General features: G+C 36.9%; 2 protein-coding genes across 2 annotated transcripts; both read left to right on the forward strand.

The window, feature by feature from the left end:
* The first annotated feature begins 11337 nt into the window (after nt 1-11337).
* On the forward strand, nt 11338-12264 carry LOC113899436 (olfactory receptor 4N5-like). Its single transcript, XM_027552794.1, has one exon. It carries the CDS (start codon nt 11338-11340, stop codon nt 12262-12264), a length of 927 nt encoding a protein of 308 aa, XP_027408595.1.
* A 9184-nt stretch (nt 12265-21448) lies between these two features.
* Nucleotides 21449-22378, forward strand: LOC113899437 (olfactory receptor 4N2). The gene has a single exon (XM_027552795.1). It carries the CDS (start codon nt 21455-21457, stop codon nt 22376-22378), a length of 924 nt encoding a protein of 307 aa, XP_027408596.1. The 5' UTR covers nt 21449-21454.
* Nucleotides 22379-23089: the final 711 nt, after the last annotated feature.

Raw genomic sequence — 23089 nt, forward strand, 5'->3', positions numbered from 1 at the left:
TTTTTTCCTAAATTTGGAGATTAAATTATTGATTTAAATTCTTTCTTACAGACCTTTTAAATAAAATCAGTTGCTGCTACAAATTTCCCTCTCAGCACTACTTTATCTACATATTGCATATTTTTTATGTTGTGTTCTCATTTGCATTCCATTAATAATATATTCTAATTTCAACTTTGATTTTCTTACTCGTGAGTTATTCAGAGTGTGTTTTTTCCTAAAGTTTTGAGAATATGCCTAATACATTTCTAGTTTAATTCTATTGTAGTCTAAGAACATATTTGATATGATCTCAGTTTTTAAAAGTTTGAAATTTGTCCTATGTCCCAGAATAAATCTATCAGATTAATACCTGTCATGTTGAATGCCATCATAAGTTTTGAATTTAAAACATAAGAGTGTACTTTTGAAAAATATTGAAAAATTCTCATGATATATCTACAGGACACAGCAATAATAGCTCAACATTGCTGCTGCTGCTGCTAAGTAATTTCAGTCATGTCTGATTCTGTGCGACCCCAATAGACGGCAGGCCACCAGGCTCCACCGTCCCTGGGATTCTCCAGGCAAGAACACTGGAGTGGGTTGCCATGTTCTTCCCCAATGCATGAAAGTGAAAAATGAAAGTGAAGTCGCCCAGTCGTGTCCAACTCTTAGTGACCCCATGGACTGTAGCCTACCAGGCTCCTCTGTCCATAGGATTTTCCAGGCAAGAGTACTGGAATGGGGTGCCATTGCCTTCTCCACAACATAGATGAGAAATTGTCAATTTTGTAAAACAGCATCTCATGGATTATCGCCTGAATTTCTTCCAATGAATTGTAAACTTAATCAAATATAATCTGTTAGAAATTACCCACTTTTCCAGTCTTGCCTGTTACTGTTTCAGCACAGGAAGGGAGTTTGATCCTTCAGTGATTTTGCACACTGTTCTCCTTTACCTCTTGCTGATGAACGTTTCAGTGAAGACTGAACCATAGTGCTTCCTGCTTCTTGATATATTTCCAACGCCCATACCAGTGTTTACTCCTCTTTGCTCTCATGATACTCTAGCTGTTCTTTTACAAAGATTTTACCATTATTTTATATGTGTCTGTGTTTAAAATTTCTATCTTCTTTGAAATTAGAGTTTGTACTATTAAATTTGTGTTTCATCACAATGACTTGCTTTGATAGATTCTCAATAATGGCTAGTAAGAACTGAATGAGTAATGCATGCATTATGATTTCTTATTGTACAAAGCTAACTTGAAAAATTTTAAATAGGAACCAATATAGAGTTTTACTTAATGTGATTATGTTAATAATAATAATAATTTTAAAAACTGACTTTGTGGTAGAAAGGAATTGATGAAACATATATAACACCTGATAAGAACAGCCAGCTCATTAGAAAAGACCCTGATGCTGGAAAGATTGAAGGCAAAAGAGGGTGTCAGAGGATGAGATGGTTAGATAGCATCATCAACTCAAAGGACATGAATCTGAGCAAATTCTGAGGATAGTGGAGATGGTGCTCCATTATCTCCCAGAGTACTATCTCTGGGAGATAGTGGAGGACAGGGAGGCCTGGTGTGTGGCAGTCTGTGGGTTCGCAGGGTCAGACATGACTTAGTGACTGAACAATAGCAATATATACAATAAAAATAAAGGTCGAGAATGTACATAAAGTATTTTCTCCACATTTTTGGTACATACTTAAACTTTTTTGTCTAAATATAAGGACATATTATATATGTTATTTTTTAAATTGCTTTTTAAAAAATATTCTGGAACCTATATTATGCATGAATGTATATGTTATACATACATATTATACTTTAAATGCCTGTATTAAGTTGTATGCAGCTATTAAAATTTATTTAAACAAACCCTACTTTTGCATATTTATCACTTTTTTAAATTAATATAGAGAAAAGACTGTATAATGACATTAGTTTTTATACGCATAATGCTTTGGGGAAGATGCACAAGAGTAATAGCTATTTCCTATTGTGAAGTTTGTGTTGGGGGATAAAAAATGGGAAGGAATTTTCTCTCTGTATAAATTTTTTCACTCTCTTGGCACTTTGACCCCTTTTCTATTCCTCAACACACCAGATGTTCCTTACTTTTTAAATTGGAAAAGAGAAGACTACTAGCCTTTTCAGAAAAAGGTGGATATTATTGCTTGATATACAGATCTTTCTTTTTGATGACCACTTACTGGAATGGCTTCTTTTAGACACTCAGCTTTTACTTTAATGAAACCTCCTCAGAAAGATCCTCTCTGACCATCCTTTCTAAAACACCAATCTCTTTCCCAAGCTCTCTCCAACTCACACTCTACTATATTTCCTTTCTAACATTCATTACTATCTGATGTTTTCTTTCCTGCTTGCTTGCTTATTGTCTGTCTCCCTGAATTAGAATGTAAAATTCTAAAGGAAAGGACTTTTCTCTTGTCTGTACTGTACTGTTGACACAATACTTCCAGGCTCAGGGGAGACACCCAATAAGTTAATTGAGTTCAGTGCAAAAATCTAAGGATGTGTCAAAAAACTCAGTAATAGAGATAAATAATATCAATATTTTTTAAAATAAAAAGATCCCATTTTAAAAAGCCTCTAAGAACTAGCTTAGACCTTCATATTAATTTTGTCTTACATATTGGGATGAAGGTTAAGAAGTGAAACTCTCACTGTTTGCAGATGACATGATCCTCTACATAGAAAACCCTAAAGACTCCACCAGAAAATTACTAGAACTAATCAATGATTATAGTAAAGTTGCAGGATATAAAATCAACACACAGAAATCCCTTGCATTCCTATACACTAATAATGAGAAAACAGAAAGAGAAATGAAGGAAACAATTCCATTCACCATTGCAACAGAAAGAATAAAATACTTAGGAATATATCTACCTAAAGAAACAAATGACCTATATATAGAAAACTATAAAACACTGGTGAAAGAAATCAAAGAGGACACTAATAGATGGAGAAATATACCATGTTCATGGATTGGAAGAATCAATATAGTGAAAATGAGTATACTAACCAAAGCAATCTATAGATTCAATACAATCCCTATCAAGCTACCAACGGTATTCTTCACAGAGCTAGAACAAATAATTTCACAATTTGTATGGAAATACAAAAAACCTCGAATAGCCAAAGCGATCTTGAGAAAGAAGAATGGAACTGGAGGAATCAACCTACCTGACTTCAGGCTCTACTACAAAGCCACAGTCATCAAGACAGTATGGTACTGGCACAAAGACAGAAATATAGATCAATGGAACAAAATAGAAAGCCCAGAGATAAATGCATGCACATATGGACACCTTATCTTTGACAAAGGAGGCAAGAATATACAATAGATTAAAGACCATCTCTTTAACAAGCGGTGCTGGGAAAACTGGTCAACCACTTGTAAAAGAATGAAACTAGACCACTTTCTAACACCATACACAAAAATAAACTCAAAATGGATTAAAGATCTAAACGTAAGACCAGAGACTATAAAACTCCTGAGGAGAACATAGGCAAAACACTCCCCGACATACATCACAGCAGGATCCTCTATGACCCATCTCCCAGAATATTGGAAATAAAAGCAAAAATAAACAAATGGGACCTAATTAAACTTAAAAGCTTCTGCACAACAAAGGAAACTAAGCAAGGTGAAAAGACAGCCTTCAGAATGGGAGAAAATAATAGTAAATGAAGCAACTGACAAACAACTAATCTCAAAAATATATAAGCAACTCCTACAGCTCAATTCCAGAAAAATAAATGACCCAATCAAAAAATGGGCCAAAGAACTAAATAGACATTTCTCCAAAGAAGACATACAGATGGCTAAGAAACACAGGAAAAGATGCTCAACATCACTCATTATCAGAGAAATGCAAATCAAAACCACTATGAGGTACCATTTCACGCCAGTCAGAATGGCTGCGATCCAAAAGTCTACAAGCAATAAATGCTGGAGAGAGTGTGGAGAAAAGGGAACCCTCTTACACTGTTGGTGGGAATGCAAACTAGTGCAGCCACTATAGAGAACAGTGTGGAGATTCCTTAAAAAACTGGAAATAGAACTGCCTTATGATCCAGCAATCCCACTACTGGGCATACACACTAAGGAAACCAGAAGGGAAAGAGACACGTGTACCCCAATGTTCATCGCAGCACTGTTTATAATAGCCAGGACATGGAAGCAACCTAGATGTCCATCAGCAGATGAATGGATAAGAAAGCTGTGGTACATATACACAATGGAATATTACTCAGCCATTAAAAAGAATACATTTGAATCAGTTCTAATGAGGTGGGTGAAACTGGAGCCTATTATACAGAGTGAAGTAAGCCAGAAAGAAAAACACCAATACAGTTACTAACGCATATATATGGAATTTAGAAAGATGGTAACAATAACCCTGTATATGAGACAGCAAGAGAGACACTGATGTACAGAACAGTCTTTTGGACTCTGTGGGAGAGGGAGAGGGTGGGATGATTTGGGAGAATGGCATTGAAATACGTATAATATCATATATGGAACGAGTCGCCAGTCCAGGTTCGATACACGATACTGGATGCTTGGGGCTGGTGCACTGGGACAACCCAGAGGGATGGTATGGGGAGGGAGGAGGGAGGAGGGTTCAGGATGCGGAACACATGTATACCTGTGGCGGGTTCATTTTGATATTTGGCAAAACTACTACAATAGTGTAAAGTTTAAAAATAAAATAAAATTTAAAAAAAAAGAAGTGAGGAAAGCCTCAGATTATGTTTATAATTATGGAAAACATCACAATTTTCAAAGTCAAAGTCTTTCGGGAGGCAGAACTCTAACCTACTTCAAGGTGGGGCTCTTACTCCACTGAAGTGCATATCTAACCCTGTGTATTTTCTTTTTCCTATATACAGGCCTCTTTATCACTGGTTTCCTTTTGTAGTTTGTGGATTTGTGGAACGTGTATTACAGACCAGTGTCTCTCTGTCTCTTGACCTTTGAAAATTTTATAATTGTCTTTCCATTTATGTCTCCATGAGTCTTTCTTTTCCCTGTTTTATTGTTCAGTTTTGGTCATTCTAACCTTGTACTTCTTTATCTTTTCTCTCTTCTCTTTTTTAATTTCTCGCACTATGTCCTTGAGATGAAAACAGATTAGAACAAATACATATTTGATTATGAATTTTATTTAGTTTACAAAAATGTGTGTTTAGTGATTTGGTTTTGAAGTGACACACAAACTCAGATTTCCTTTTAAAGCAAAACAATGAATACAACAATGAGATATAACAAGACTAAATTACGTTGTATTTAATTACTCTGAATTTTAATTAATTTTTTATTTTAGTAATAGTCAATGAAAAAAAAAACAATACCTCTCCACTCCTTGTTTTCGCTGAGGAAAGAAAAAGTGAGTAAACAACAAATACCAAGATCAGGATACATTTTTTCATATCCTATTTAGGAGGTCACTCATCTTTGAGGAAGTGATACATTTTACACCACACAGTTCTTTTTGCCAAGAAGTACTAGGCTTTGAATATCTTCATGAGCATTGTTCATATTCTGTCTGCTATGTCTACATCCCCAGGAACCAGCAACATGCTGAATCTTACATACTCATTACTGACTTAACCACATTATTTGCTTTTAGGGTCAGACTGATGGTGAAGATAGAGGAATGAGTAATGCATATGCCTTGAGGGCAAAATCTAAGGGAGTGACAAAAATTTAGTAATAAACAATATTCTAATCAAATTTTTGAAGTGGGGTCGATTGACAATATTTTATTAGTTTCAAGTGTATAGCATACTGATTCAGATACACACCATTAAAAGTTATTTCAAGATAATGGCTATAATTCCCTGTGCTATACCATATATCCTGTTGCTAATTTATTTTATACATATGAGTTTGTATCTTCTAATCCCACACCCCTAATCTGCCCTGTCCCTATGATATCCACTAGTTTGTGCTCTATATTTGTGAGTCTGTTTCTGTTTAGCATAAACATTCATTAGTAGTTAACATTCTACATATAAATTATATGATACAGTATTTGTCTGACATTTCACTAAGCATAATATTCTCTAGGTCTACTTGATATTGTAAAAAAACAAAATTAATTTTACAAAACTATGATAAACAAAATAAACACTAAATTTTAAATAAATGCTGGGTTAGTAATATTGCCATTTTGAGCCATATTGGAACCTGAGATAAAAGGAAACATTTGTAATGTTAGAGTCTTTATTTTGAAAAGTTGATATTCATAATTTTTACATTAACTCTGACTTTTAAACATTGCACTAAATTTTTATTTACCTTGATTACTAGGGGTTTTGGTATCAGGGTAAATTTTGCATCTGAGGCAATAATTCACATGTCTCATCCTCAACCTGATTCTGCTTGCTTCCTTGGTATACATATCAACAATCTCTCATCATTTATTTACACTTTTTTCTCTTTTTGATTTTATTATAAGATGTAAATAAACTTTTCTTAACTTTCTGTTTACTTTTGACCTAATAGACTTCCAAACAAAGTTGTACTATTTCAGTCACTGATAGGATTTTGGTATCAGAATTCAGGATTAACTCCCTGGGGCAGTAGATGACATATTCTAAAATATTTGCCCTTTACAAAGCTCTGGTATTTTCCTTGCCAAATTCAGTTGACAATCTAATCACTCCCTTTGGAAATAGTCAGCAGGGTTGTGGCAGTCTCAAATCTCCAAAGCGCTTTCTCCATTGCATCATAAAGAGAGGAGATTTCAAAATCTAATGTTCTCTATGTGATGACAAATATTTATGAACAATGACAAGGATGGTCAGTTAATGTTTCATGGGAATGGGGAGGAAGGCAACATCATGAGAGTTATGTAAAACTTGGAGATTCAGATTTCTGAAGTTTGGGAGCTATTCATATTTTTGAGAAACAAGGAGAGGACAGTAGAAAAATACTGTAACTGTTCTGCTGGTTCATTGGCTGCCTTGAAATGCAATGGACTAAAGGTCAGAGTTTAAGCAGGAATATTCAGAGGCTTAGGTCTAAATTCATGACTGTGGCATTTTCTACCCTCTCCCCAATAGATTTCCATTTATTTTTGATAATTGAAAGAATTACTGTAATGGTGGACAAACACTTTCATTCTATTTCCATAATTATGTGAAATGATCAATAGCTTTCAGAGTTGACATCTCATTTAAAACCAAGAAGCATGTAAATGACTGATATATTTTCTTTTCTTTTTACAGTACAGATGAAGAAGATGCAAAGAGGGTAGGCCAAGTGTTCCAGAGAAAAGCTTCACAGATTTTATGTTTTGCATTCACAGATTTTATGTTTTGCAGAACATTAGCCCAGATCTTATTTTCCATACTCAACATATTTGAGAAATTCCTGTGTTTCCTGTGATTCTGTTATTTATCAAAACAGGGTTTTTGATGGTTAGATAGAAAGTTGTGAAACAGAATAGTTTCCTGTAAAAACAGGAATTTTATATGAAGTCTTTTTCACCTCCACAGTTTCTTATCTCTATTTAATCACTCAGATTTGTGCAGCTACCATCACCCAGAGTTCATCTTAAAGACATTTACAGAGGCTCTAGTGGCAATGTGTCCGTTCATTAGAGGTACCATTTAATGTCTAAATATTTTCCAGGTTTTTAGCTCTTCTTTAAACTTACTTAAATGAGCTATTACTACCATCATCAGCTCAGTTTGATCCTGATATAACCCTTGTCAGAGTCAACTCATTATTCTATTTCTTGAATGAAAATTCAGATTTCTGAAATCTAAGTGACTTGTCCAGGGTCAAGAGTTAATGAATTGCTGAGGCGAGTCATCATAATCAGATAAAATGATTCCAAATCAAATTCAGTTAGGACATTGTCTAGAAAGTTAGCATTTGAAGGATATTTATAGATAATTTATAATCTATCTGTTCTATTGATGAGGGAATTCCTTATTGAAGGTGCATTCATTTGTTTGATGGTTTATATATTCATTATTAGCATAAGTATCAATTAAACATTTGATCATGTCGCCTAAGCGACATTTTTCAGAATATGTAAACTTGTTAATACATGTTTAAATAATTTACAAGCTTCAATTAATATGATGACAGATGTTGTACTCAAAGCTTTGGAAAAATTGTTAAATATATTCATTTCATTAGAGAGATAGTAATGAGATTTATTTTTCTTAAGAAAGATAATCAACTCATTTTATCAGGTTCATTTACATGCAGAAAAAAATGAGGAAATGGATAGCAGTTAATGAATGGTTAAGGTTTTGTAAATTGAAAAGAAATGTCTTCATTCAAGAGAAAATGGTTAGTTCAGTTCAGTCACTTAGTCATGTCCGACTCTTTGCGACCCCATGGACTGCAGCATGCCAGTCTTCTCTGTCCATCACCAACTCCTGTGGTTTACTCAAACTCATGTCCATTTAGTCGGTGATGCCATCCAACCTTCTCATCCTCTGTCATCCCCTTCTCCTCCTGCCCTCAATCTTTCCCAGCATCGGGGTCTTTTCAAATGAGTCAGTTATTCGTATCAGGTGGTCAAAGTATTGGAGTTTCAGCATCAGTCCTTCCAATGAGTATTCAGGAATGATTTCCTTTAAGATGGACTAGTTGGATCTCTTTGTAGTCCAAGGGACTCTCAAGTGTAGTTCTCCAACACTACAGTTCAAAAGCATCAAATCTTTGGTGCTCAGCTCTCTTTATAGTCCAACTCTCACATCCATACACAACTACTGGAAAAACCATAGCCTTGACTAGACAGACCTTTGTTGGCAAAATAATGTCTCTGCTTTTTAATATGCCATCTAGGTTGGTCATAACTTTTCTTTCAAGGAGTAAGAGTCTTTTAATTTTATGGCTGGAGTCACCACCTGCAGTGATCTTAGAGCTAAAAAAAAAAAAAAATCTGCCACTGTTTCCACTGTTTCCCCATCTATTTGCCATGAAGTGATGGAACTGGATTCCACAATCTTAGTTTTCTGAATGTTGAGCTTTAAGCCAACTTTTTCACTCTCCTCTTTCACTTTCATCAAGAGGCTTTTTAGTTCTTCTCTTTCTGCCATAAGTGTGGTGCATATCTGAGGTTATTGATATTTCTCCCTGAAATCTGGGAAAATGGTTAGTATTCCATACTGAATTAGTCTTTTGTAGACCAAATGTTTAGAATGGAAGATGATGGAAAGCATACACATTGCTCATTCTTGCTTGAAAGGAAACAACAGTGATGCTCTTTAAAATAAAATAGCCAGACAGGCATGACACATAAAGGAGTAACAATGAACATGAGAAGTGGAGACAGTGAAAACCTTTCAGGGTGAAAGGATCTGAATAAAAGAATGGAAGAAAGAAGAGAAAATGATAAAGAGTGAGATTTAAAGAAAGCAAAATAAAAAGTCAAGAAAATTAGGAGCAAATGAGAGACAATAAATTAATAGGGGAAAAACAAACTGCAATTGGGCTCATAAAATAAATTAGGAAATGAAAGATTTCTTGATAAATAAAAAGGGAGAGAAAGAGAAAAGAGAGAAAATGAGAAAGGAAGCATGAAGAAATGTTCAGAGATGGGGAATGTCTAGCTCCAGGAGCTGGTCTGACCACAGTTTGCCCTCAAGGCAGGTACAGTGTTGCCTGATGATGCTTGTATCTCTGCCCAAAGAGTGAAGGAGGCTGTCTTCCTGGCCTTCCTATTCCTCTACCGTATCATCACTGCCAGAGTCAGATGCATCTCTTAATTAGCTGAAGGGCTAAAGAAGATTAAGGATATAGTGGTGAGAATTTAGATTTCTCTTTCAGCCTCTTCCTTTTTTATTATTTAAAATATATTTTTTTCAAGATTCTTGTGCTCTTTTTTCAAAATAACTTTATTTATTTATTTATTTTTGGCTGTGTTAAGTCTTCATTGCTATGTGGGCTTTTCTCTAGCTTCAGCAAGTAGGGTCTACCCTGCTTGAATTGAGGGAGGTACATGGGCTTCTCACAATGGTGACTTTTCCTGTTGTGGAGTATAGGCTCTAGGGTATTTGGGCTTCAGTAGTCGTGGTGTGTAGGTTCAGGAGTTGTGGTACTTGGCTCTAGAGCACAGGCTCAGTAGTTGTTCATGGGCTTAGATACCCAGCAGCATGTTGAGCCAGAGATCAAACTCATGTCTCCTGCATTGGTAGACAGATTCTTTACCACTGAGCCACCAGGGACATCCTCAGCCTGGCAACAGTTTTCCCACTAATGTGGCTAACATATAATTTTTTATTCTGATGATGGTCATAATTTGTATGTATTTTTTTGGAAATGTATTTTATTTTACTTAGAGAAATGTTCACCTGATACATAGTCTTTGGATTGATGCGAAGCACCATTTTGGAATCACAGTCAGGGAAATACATAGACAAGAACAGGATATGGGAAGAGAATGGATCAAGTATGTCAGGTAGCATGGAATCCTTTTGTTGGAAAACAGTGAAAAAACAGAGATGACAAGAAATAGGCAGAGTGGGAGAGCCTATAACTCTCAATTATAAAAACATTCAGAAATCTTCTCATGTCTTAGGGATATCATCCAACGCTGACACATCATGAAATGACACATCACTCACATCAACTCTGAGTGAGCTTGTGGGATGCAGTGAACCTAAGAGGAAATAGAGGGAACTCTTCACCTGCATTCCTGGGTTTCTCGGGTGTATTTTTATTTACAGGTGATGGAATGAATATTGAGATAAGTGTCTGTGGAAGTAGAGACAAGTTAAGAAGTAAGCAGAGAGGCTAACTGGAGGCCCTACAAGATATTTTTTTATTACAATTTTGTGTAAGTCTCACTTTGCCTCTGAGCGTGTGTGTGTGTGTGTGCATGCATGCATACATGCAGTGTTTCTATACATATATATGCTGACATTTTAAAGGAAGATTTTCAAAAATTCCATCTGTGGATGGTAGTACCTGTATATTAGTCATTCCATTCAGTTCTTGAGACATGTAAAGCAGATATTTTAATATTTCTTAAAATATGTACCATAACAAACCACTGTACATATTGTTTCGTTTTCTTTTTTTTTTCCTTTCTATTACGTTCCTCTTATTTTTCATTCATACTTCTCTCTTTGTGTCTTTCTTTCCTAGTGACTAAGTCACTAGCGTTTTGTCAAGGTTTTTGTGTCTCTTTGTACATGTTCCAAAAAATTACTTAAGACATATTGTTTATAACTAACGTGGTAAGTTTGTCAGATATTTTTACCTAGAGAACAGTCCAAGTCTAGATGTAAGAAATTGTAATAACAATAAACTCTGCTTCTTTATGTACTGCAGGCAGAGACAATGGAGAGAGAGAACAGTACTGTGGTAACTGAATTTATCCTTGCTGGTCTGACCCAGTCTCAAGATGTTCAGCTCCTGGTCTTCACACTGGTCTTAATTTTCTACCTCATCATCCTCCCTGGAAATTTCCTCATCATCCTCACCATCAGGTCAGACCCCAGTCTCACGGCCCCCCTCTACTTCTTCCTGGGCAACCTGGCCTTCCTGGATGCATCCTACTCCTTCATTGTGGCTCCCAGGATGCTGGTGGACTTCCTCTCTGAGAAGAAGGTGATCTCCTATAGAGGCTGCATCACTCAGCTCTTCTTCTTGCACTTCCTTGGAGGAGGGGAGATGCTACTCCTAATTGTGATGGCCTTTGACCGCTACATTGCCATCTGTCGTCCTTTACACTATTCGACTGTCATGAACCCTAGAGCCTGCTATGCCTTGCTGTTGGCTCTGTGGCTTGGAGGCTTTGTTCATTCCATTATCCAAGTGGCCCTCATCCTCTGCTTGCCCTTCTGTGGTCCAAACCGACTGGACAACTTCTTCTGTGATGTGCCGCAGGTCATCAAGCTGGCCTGCACTGACACCTTTGTGGTGGAGCTGCTGATGGTCTTCAACAGTGGCCTGCTCACCCTGCTGTGCTTCCTGGGCCTTCTGGCCTCCTATGCAGTCATCCTCTGCCGTGTACATGGCTCCTCCTCTGAGGGGAAGAGCAAGGCGCTGTCCACGTGCACCACTCATGTCATCATTATACTTCTCATGTTTGGGCCTGCCATCTTTATCTACACTCGTCCCTTCACAGCCTTATCAGCAGACAAAGTGGTTTCCTTTTTCCACACAGTGATCTTTCCTTTGATGAATCCTGTGATTTATACCCTTCGCAACCAGGAAGTAAAAGCTTCCATGAGGAAGATATTGAGTCAACACATGGTTTGTTGAATGGACTTTATAATAAGAAGTCTTGAAGGGGAAATTCTGGCTGAAAATCATTCACTTATTTAAAAAATATCCACGTGTATACCTGTGGTGGATTCATGTTGATGTATGGCAAAACCAATACAATGTTGTAAAGTTAAAAAATAAAATAAAATATTAAAAAAAAGAAAAGTAAAAAAAAAATATTGTTTTTCATTGAGTGCTTCCCATTGCCAGGTACCATTGTTGTCAATATGGGAAAGTTATGATAACAAGAAAACAAACATGCTATCTTATTCAAGAACATAAAGGAAACACCAGCCTGATTGGAGTAAGGAATAAGTATGAGAGATTTAGTTCTTAAGTTATATATGGCTAGAGTGTCATATAAATAATGCTTTTTATACCAAAATAAAAAGTTTTATTCTATTCTATTTGAAGTAAGAATTCATCTTAATATTTTAAGCAGGTGAGTGATTCATTCACAATTGTTCTTTTATTATTTAGAACAACGTTATCAAGATTCTGGGCAAAGACCAGCAAGGACAATGAATCTTCACAAGTCATATGTTATGTTACAGTCCTATTTTGGACAATTTAAAAAGCCTGAGATTCTTGAAATACATATATTTTCCTCCTTCACCCAAATTTGGTAGCAGGGTAAGAAAACAAAATAACTGGTCTTATGGAAAAAAATGTCATGCAATTATTTCACTTAATTGTTTTCAGAGCTTCTTGATTACAATTAATGGAAAAAACTGAAAAGAAAAACAGCTACATTTGACATGTTAACAAATATATGTGTGGCCAAAAGGCAAAGAGTGATGAAAATCTGCCCACTCCATGTGGATGTGTGAGTTTGTTTCTGTATAATTACAGAGGTTTCCTCCTTAACTGAGGATGGTATAAAGGACCATCCGTGCATAAAATTAAAGTAAAAAAGCTGTTAAGGAAATTTATATAAATGAGAAATTAATTCACTAAACACAAAAAATTAATAGGTGAATATGAAATAGAGGCCTGGTGTGCTGCAGTCCATGGGGTTGAAGAGTTGGACACAACTTGGAGACTGAACAACAACAACAATGAAATAGATAAAGAAGAAGAAAATATGGACAACTGAAATGAATCTTCAGTTAACAGGGAGAAATGGAAAGGATTATAAACATAAAAATAATTTTATTCTCAAAAACAAACCATGAGAATAAAGACCACTGATTAGCTTGTAGAAGAATGTTGTTCATGTATTATCAACAATAAGAAAAGTAGAAAATAGAAAATTGCCAGTCCAGGTTTGATGCATGATACAGGATGCTCGGGGCTGATGCACTGGGATGACCCAGAGGCATGGTATGGGGAGGGTGTGGGAGGGGAGTTCAGTATGGGGAACACATATACATCTGTGGTGGATTCATGTCAATGTATGGCAAAACCAATACAATATTGTAAAGTAATTAGCCTCCAATTAAAATAAATAAATTTATATTAAAAAATAAAAGTAGAAAATGATAATTACACTTTTCTATGAGGCCATCAGAGAGTGGATGAAGTAAAGAAGCAAAGAAGCCTTTGTGTTGAGCTCCAGAGAAAGGCAGAGCCTGTGTAGAAGAGCCGAGAGCTATGGTAGCTCCATAATTGTGGGCAAGTACCTAGTACGGATATGGGGATATGGTGGTGTGATCCTGACATGGACTGAGATATTTTGTAGAGGTGAGAGGAAAAATAAGGTGACCTTTTATGATACGTGGGATGTGGACAGATTAGCATCTGAGAAAGCTCCAAACACAAAAATAGATAGCTCACTCATGAATTTCTCCCTCACTCCCACTGACACCTATACCAGTAATTTGCTCAGAAAAGGAGAAATGGAGGAAGAAATGAAAATCAATGCTTACTGCTGTCTTCACTGATAGCTCAGTTGGTAAAGAATCCACCTGCAATGCTGGAGACCTGGCTTCGATCCCTGGGTTGGGAAGATCCCCTGGAGAAGAGAAAGGCTACCCACTCCAGTATTCTGGCTTGGAGAATTCCATGGACTGTATAGTCAGTGGGGTCATAGAGTTGGACACAGCTGAGGGACTTTCACTTCACATTGGCTGATGCATATTCTCAGCCATCATTATAGTATTCGATGTTGATATCTACAGAATTGTCATAAAGGCAACAAAACTATAAGAATTATGGCTCAAAATCATTTCAGTTCTGACAAAATTGAAGATATAGGTTCTTTGGTAGCAGTGGCAAGACACTGAAGGTAAAACTACTCTGGCTAAATTCCATATAATTAAAGACGATTTCAAGCTCCAGCTCAATAACCCTTTGAAAGAATCTGAAAGATTAGATCCTCATTCTACCTGTTATATAGAGGAAAAGGATTTAACTCCCTAAAACACTAGGCAAAATATAGTTCAGTTCAGTTCAGTTGCTCAGTCGTGTCCGACTCTTTGCAACCCCATGAATCGCAGCACGCCAGGCCTCCCTGTCCATCACCAACTCCCGGAGTTCACTCAGACTCACGTCCATCGAGTCAGTGATGCCATCCAGCCATCTCATCCTCTGTCGTCCCCTTCTCCTCCTGCCCCCAATCCCTCCCAGCATCAGAGTCTTTTCCAATGAGTCAATTCTTCACATGAGGTGGCCAAAGTACTGGAGTTTCAGCTTTAGCATCATTCCTTCCAAAGAAATCCCAGGGCTGATCTCCTTCAGAATGGACTGGTTGGATCTCCTTGCAGTCCAAGGGACTCTCAAGAGTCTTCTCCAACACCACAGTTCAAAAGCATCAATTCTTCGGCATTCAGCCTTCTTCACAGTCCAACTCTCACATCCATACATGACCACTGGAAAAACCATAGCCTTGACTAGATGGACCTTTGTTGGCAAAGTAATGTCTATGCTTTTCAATATGCTATATAGGTTGGCCATAACTTTCCTTCCAAGGAGTAAGCGTCTTTTAATTTCATGGCTGCAGTCACCATCTGCAGTGATTTTGGAGCCCCAAAAATAAAGTCTGACACTGTTTCCACTGTTTCCCCATCTATTTCCCATGAAGTGATGGGACTGGATGCCATGATCTTCGTTTTCCGAATGTTGAGCTTTAAGCCAACTTTTTCACTCTCCACTTTCACTTTCATTAAGAGGTTTTTTAGTTCCTCTTCACTTTCTGCCATAAGGGTGGTGTCATCTGCATATGTGAGGTTATTGATATTTCTCCTGGCAATCTTGATTCCAGCTTGTGTTTCTTCCAGTCCAGTGTTTCTCATGATGTACTCTGTATATAAGTTAAATAAGCAGGGTGACAATATACAGCCTTGATGCACTCCTTTTCCTATTTGGAACCAGTATGTTGTTCCATGTCCAATCAACTGTTGCTTCCTGACCTGTATCAGGTGGCAAATTATTGGAGCTTCAGCTTCACCATCAGTCCTTCTATTGAATATTCAGTTGATTTCCTTTATAGATTATACTCCATTAAAAGTTATTTTAATATAATGGCTATAATTCTTTGTGCTGTATAATATATTCTTATTGCTTATCTATTTTATACATAATAGTTTGTATCTCTTACTCCATACCACTAATGTGCCTTTTCTCTTTCCTCTTGCCTTTGGTGAGCACTAGTTTATATTCTATATCTTGAGTCTATCTCTGTTTGGCATATACATTCATTTGTAATACTTTTCTACATTCCACATGTAAGTGATATCATATAATATTTGTCATTCTTTGTCTGACTTATTAAGAATAATATTTTTGGGTCTAATCAATATTTTAAAAAATAAAAAATAATTTAAAAACCATGATAAAATAAATACTAAATTTAGATAAAGTCTGAATTAGTAATAGCATCATTTTGGGCCATATTGGAATCTGAGGCAAAAGGAAAAATCTGTAATGTTGATGTCTTTATTGTGAAAAAGTGATATCATAACTTTTACACTATGGCTTTTAAATATTGCATTAAAATAGTATTCATCTTGATTATTAAGGCATTTGGTATCAGGATAAATTTTGTGCCAGAGGCAATACCTCACTTGCCTCATCCTCATCTGGACTCTTACTTGCCTCCTCAGTATATATAGCAACAATCTCTCATCATTTATTTACACTTTTTTCTCTTTTTGATTTTATTTTAAGATGTAAATAAACTTTTCTTAACTTTCATTTACTTTTGACCTAACTAATAAGCTTCCAACAGAGTTGTATTATCTCAAGTCACTGATAGGATTTTGGTGTTAGAATTCAGGATTAACCCCCTGGGGCATTAGATGACATATTCTAAAATATTTGCCCTTTACAAAGCTTTGGTATTTTCTTTGCCAAATTCAGTTGACATAATAACTCGCTTTGGAAATAGTCAGCAGGGTGTGGCAGTCTCAAATCTCCAAAGCACTTTCTCCATTTCATTATAAAGAGTTCGAGGAGATTTCAAACTCTAATGTTCTTTATGTGATTGCAAATATTTATGAACAGTGACAAGAATGGTCAGTTAATGTTTTATGGAATGTGGAGGTTGGCAACATTGTGAGAGCAACATAAAACTTGGAATTTCAAATTTCTGGAGTTTGGGAGCCACTCATGTTTATGAGAAGTGAGAAGAGGACAATAGAAAAAATACTGTAACTATTCTACTGGTTCATCAGCTGCCTTGGAATGAAATGGAGTAGAGGTCAGAGTTTGAGCAAGAATAGTCAGAGGCTTAGGTCTGAATTCGTGAGTGTGGCATTTTCTACCCTCTCCCCAGTAGACTTCCATCTCTTCTTGATGCTTAGAAATACTTTAATGGTGGACACTTTTATTCGATTACCATAATTGAAATGATAAATAGCTTTCAGAGAGTTGACATGTGGTTTAAAACCAAGGAGCATACTTAAAATTGATAACCAACAAGATCCTATGGTATGGTGCAGGGAACTCTGTTCAATGTTATGTGGTAGGCTGGATGGGAGGGCAGTTTGGGGGTAAATGGGTATATGTATATATATGACTATGGCTGAGTTGCTTTGCTGTTCACCTGAAACTATCACAATATTGTCAATCAGCTATATGCAAATATAAAACAAAATGTTTTAAAAAGAAAAAAAAAACCCAATGAGCATGCAAATTACTGATATATTTTCTTTTCTTTTTAAACTTAGATGAAAGATAGGTGAAAAGTCTAAGGCTCCAGAGAAATAATTAAAAGATTTTATGAGTTTCCAGAACATTAGCCCAGATCTCTTATTTTCCATACTCAACATATTTAACAGTTTCAACTGTTCTCTATTTTTTATTCATCAACATAGGACTTTGATGGTTAGATAGGAAGTTGTGAAACTGAGAAAATCTTGATACACAAACAGCTGACTGCATTGGGAACTTTACATGAAAGCTATTTAATCTTTAGTTGTTTCGCTGAATGAGACATTTGGATTTGTGTAACCACCATCACCCAGGGTTCATCCTAAAGACACTGACAAAGGCTCTAGTGCAGTATGTCCTTTCATTAGACACATTTGTATAATAAATTATATTTATTTTAATAAAATATTTCAAGGGCTAGTTTTGATTTGAACTTACTTGAATGAGTTATTATTACCATCACCACCTCAATTTTGATCCTCATAGCACTGTTGTCCATTAGATATTTTATTAATGAATGAATTTCCTGGCTGAAGACCCATACACGCGTTTAGTGCTTTGTATATTCATCATCAGTATCAGTATCAATTACATATTTGGTGATGTTTTTAACCTAATTCACATTTTTTTGTAATATGTAAAAAGTTAATTTGTATTTAATTTATAAGCTTTAACCATTTGCACTCAAAATTTTGGACACTTTATTTTATTTTCTTTTTTAAAAATTTTATTTAATTTAACTTTACAATATTGTATTGGTTTTGCCATATATCAAAATGAATCTGCCACAGGTATACATTCGTTCCACTGGAATGACAGCAATGAGATTTCCTTTTGAAAGGAGAGAGAAAGAGAAGAGAGAGACAATAAGGAAGGAAACATGGAGAAACGTTTCAAAGAGATGGGGAAGTAAGCTCCTTGGGTCTCCATACGCCTGGCTCCAGGAGCTGGTCTCACCAGTTTGCCCTACAGGCAGGCACAGCATTGCCTGATGATGTTTGTGTCTCTGCTCTGAGTGAGGGAGGCTGTCCCCTTGGCTTTCCTATTCTTCTACTGTATCATCACTGCCAGAGTCGGACACATCTCTTAATTAGCTGAAGCGCCAAGGAAGATTAGGGATATAGTGGTGAGAATTCAAATTTCTTTCAGCCTTTTCTGACAACACTTTCCCTACTAATCTGGCTAACATAGACTATTTGATTCTGAAAGGGCCATATTTTGTAGGATATTTTTCACAATTGTATTTTATCTTACCTAGAAAAATGTTCATCTGATACATAGTCTCTGGTTCTATGCCAGCCACAATTTCAGAATAATAGATCCAGAATATATATATATATATATATATGAAAAGAGCACAAGGAAAGAAAATGGATGAAATATGTCAGGTACTGTGGAATCTTGTCTGCTGGGTAACAGAGAAAAAGGCAAGATGAATGATAGGAAATAGGCAGAGTGGAAAAGCCTATAACCCTCAATCAAAAAACCCATCAGAAATCCTCTGATGTCTTAAAGATATCATCAAACACAGACACATCATAAAATGACCAATTCTGAGTGAGTTTGTGGGATGCACAAAACCTAAGAATAAGTAGAAGGGGCTCTTTATTTATATTCCTGGTTTTCCTGGGTGTTTTTTTATAGGCAGATGATGGAATGAATGTTGAGATAATGTTTGTCTAAGGCAGAGAAAAGTTAAGAAGCAAGATCAGAAGTTGCCAAATATTTTTATTACAATTTTGAGAGTCTGCAAAATATTTTGTATTATAATTCTATGTGGGTCCCATTTTGCCACTGTGTGTGCATGGGTGTGCATATGTGAATGTGGATGTGTGCACATGTATGCAGTGTTTGTATACATATATATGCTGATATTTTAAAATAAGACTTCAATAAATTCCATCTGTAGTCATAACACCTATATATTAGCCATTGTATTCAGCTCTAGAGAGACTTAAAACAGATATTTCTAATGTTCCTAAAATATGTACAATGCACTATATAGACTTACTGTTTTTTTCACTTTTCTTTTTTTTTTTTTTACTCACACCTATCTTTCTTTTCTAAGTACTAATTCACTAGCTTTGTCTTTCAAGGTTTTTATCCTCCTCTTTATATCCAATATTTCACAGATCTTAAGACAACTGTGCTTGTTAAATATTATGCAGAATATTAATATATACTACATTGTATTTTTATGTAGATTAGCAATTTTCATATTTAAAAACATTTCATATCGACCACAAAATTTTTTTGAGCATATGCCTTAAATATATGTGTATATATTTATAAAGTTTATATACCATTATATTAATATATAATACTTATTAAATGCAGGATTTTGAAAAGATAGAATGAAAAGCCAGTGATATGTGCATATATATGCATAATTATGTACATGTAATACATATTTACACTATTTTATTATCACTCTTCATTGGATCATCATATTGACCTTTCTGGAATGAGCCTACACCACTAAACAGACTGAGCATTAAAACTGGATTCTGCTCTCCTGCAATGACTGCTGCTGCTGCTAAGTCGCTTCAGTCATGTCCGACTCTGTGCGACCCCACAGACGGTAGCCCACCAGGCTCCCCCATCCCTGGGATTCTCCAGGCAAGAACACTGGAGTGGGTTGCCATTTCCTTCTCCAATGCATGAAAGTGAGAAGTGAAAGTGAAGTCGCTCAGTCGTGTCCGACTCTTAGTGACCCCATGGACTGCAGCCCACCAAGCTCCTGCATCCATGGGATTCTCCAGGCAAGAGTATTGAAGTGGGGTGCCATTGCCTTCTCCCCTGCAATGACTAGTATTCTTTTAATTATACAGTGTTAAGCCTCTAAGCTTATTTTTAGTTATTCAAATATACCAAAAAGAGCATTCATTGATTAAATCTGTGCTAATAATTTCTTTATATATTTCAACTGAATAGTACGTACTCACATTCTTCTGCTAATAGTAACAATAAAGAAAACTCATTCTAAAGTTAAGTGCTGCTACCATAGTAGCTTTAGTTCTCTTGTCTTGGAAAGGAATGGATTAGACTATAGGATCTTATTGCTCTTTACCTCTCCTGTATGCTATGATTTTTTGTGTTAATATAACTAATTTAAAAAATGTATCCTGGAAAATTTGTATTGTGACCTGTTGTTTTTTGACAGGCTCTCCCTTGGGCATCATGCTGGTATCAGAGAAAGAAGGAGATTGGGAGAATGTAGTAAAGAATTGGGAGCTTCCCAGGTGGCTTAGTAGTAAAGAATCTGCCTGCCAAAAAGGAGATGTGGGTTTGATCCCTAGGATGGGAAGATCCCCAGGTTGGGAAGATCCCCTGGAGAAGGAAATGGCAGGCTACAATCCATAGGGTTGCCAAAGAAACACAGCTTTTCGAAGAACAACAACAATAAGGAATTGAGACTGAGAGAGTGTAGTGAAGTTGTGTAGTTCAAGGAAGGAGTGGCTACATTAGCAATGCTTCACCAGGGATACAGCTGGAACCTACCTCTAAATGATGGGGAAAGTAGAGTTATTGTTGGAAACTGGTGACCAGCTTGGAGTCAGAGCAATACAAGGACATCAGGAAGGAGGAGGACAATAAGAGAAAACAGAGAGCAAGGCAGAGAGTTAGCAGGCGAAAATGGGAATTCCACAAAAGTTTGTGTTGGTGGATGAGGTGAAAAGTGTGTAATTCCAAGCAAGCTGCTAAGTCTCAAGCACAGTACAACCACCAAAATGCAAAGATCTTGATATTTGGAGTTATGTTGTATGTCAATCAGGAAATTTTTCCTATGACTCAAGAAGGCAGGAATCCCAAGACGGTACAGGACACTAGCCTCTGAGAGTGGACCGCAGTGCTGCAGAAGCACATGGCTGAATGGGATAAGACTGTAGCGTTGAGACAGGTGATTTGTTTGTTTTAAATCTAGAGGAGGGAAATGTTCAGTGTTTTCCCAGGATATTGGAAAGGGTTGAAACATTGTTTATAACTGAAGTTGTGAATATGTCAGATATTTGTAGGAAGACAACAACGTGGGTCTAGATGTGAGAAATTATAATAACGATAAACTCTGCTTCTTTATGTACTGCAGGCAGAGAGGATGGAGAATGAGAACAGTACGGAGGTGACAGAATTCATCCTTGCTGGTCTGACTCAGTCTCAAAATATTCAGCTCCTGGTGTTTGCCCTAGTCTTAATTTTCTACCTCATCATCCTCCCTGGAAATTTCCTCATCATCCTCACCATCAGGTCAGACCCCAGTCTCACGGCCCCCCTCTACTTCTTCCTGGGCAACCTGGCCTTCCTGGATGCATCCTACTCCTTCATTGTGGCTCCCAGGATGCTGGTGGACTTCCTCTCTGAGAAGAAGGTGATCTCCTATACAGGCTGCATCACTCAGCTCTTCTTCTTGCACTTTCTTGGAGGAGGGGAGGGATTACTCCTTGTCGTGATGGCCTTTGACCGCTACATTGCCATCTGTCGTCCTTTACACTATTCGACTGTCATGAACCCTAGAGCCTGCTATGCCTTGCTGTTGGCTCTGTGGCTCGGCGGCTTTGTTCATTCCATTATCCAAGTGGCCCTCATCCTCCGCTTGCCCTTCTGTGGTCCAAACCAACTGGACAACTTCTTCTGTGATGTGCCACAGGTCATCAAGCTGGCCTGCACTGACACCTTTGTGGTGGAGCTGCTGATGGTCTTCAACAGTGGTCTGATGACCCTCCTGTGCTTCCTGGGCCTTCTGGCCTCCTATGCGGTCATCCTCTGCCGTGTACATGGCTCCTCCTCTGAGGGGAAGAGCAAGGCGCTGTCCACGTGCACCACCCACATCATCGTTATATTTCTCATGTTCGGGCCTGGCATCTTTATCTACACCCGCCCCTTCAGAGCCTTCCCAGCTGACAAGGTGGTTTCTCTCTTCCACACAGTGATCTTTCCCCTGTTAAACCCTGTGATTTATACTCTTCGCAACCAGGAAGTAAAAGCGTCTGTGAAAAGGCTGTTTAGTCAGCACTTAGCCTGATAAAAAGTGGAAAAAATGAATATGAAAATAATGACTGGAGAATTTCATGTGAAATGAAGATATTCATTTTCAAAACACTGCTTTTATTGATCACCTCCCATTTGTCTAGACTGTACTAGGCCCTGGGAGAAAGAGCTACTACTGAGGCAGGTAAAGTCACTGTCCTCTGAAGTTACAATCTGGTAGGAATAGACAGCCAATAACATAGAAAATAAACAGTATAGTTTCAAGAAGATATATATCCCTGAGGGTACTAAAAACAAAAGCAAAATATTCAATAGCAAGTGTGAGATGGGGGTACTGAATTTACTTTTAGTCTTGAAGTAGGTCCTTTAAAGGAGGTGATGTTTTGGTTGATATCTGGATAAACTGAATATGCTAACTGTGCAAACACGGGCAGGGAGAGCCTTCCAGGCAGATGAAACAGGTATGGCAAAAATCTGAAGATAGTAATGAACTTGGTATATTTGATGATCACAGCAAAGGTCAAATTGACTGGGATATAACAAGCGACTGTATAAACGGTTAGCATTCATGTTGGAGATACTGACAATGTCCAGCACATAGATAGGGTCTATGAAGTGAATATAAAGAGCTTCATTTTATAATAATTATAATAAGAATCCATTATAAACAACAGAGTAATTTCTCTCATATGGTACAAAAGTGATTCAGGGCTGTAAACTCATGATTCTGAAGACATCAAAGAGT

Source organism: Bos indicus x Bos taurus, chromosome 10, assembly GCF_003369695.1.
Source record: "Bos indicus x Bos taurus breed Angus x Brahman F1 hybrid chromosome 10, Bos_hybrid_MaternalHap_v2.0, whole genome shotgun sequence".
Classification (NCBI taxonomy): domain Eukaryota; kingdom Metazoa; phylum Chordata; class Mammalia; order Artiodactyla; family Bovidae; genus Bos; species Bos indicus x Bos taurus.

What these genes read in the sequence shown, in the direction of transcription:
- LOC113899436 (XM_027552794.1), top strand. Translation starts at nt 11,338, where the DNA reads ATGGAGAGAGAGAACAGTACTGTGGTAACTGAATTTATCCTTGCTGGT.
- LOC113899437 (XM_027552795.1), top strand. Translation starts at nt 21,455, where the DNA reads ATGGAGAATGAGAACAGTACGGAGGTGACAGAATTCATCCTTGCTGGT.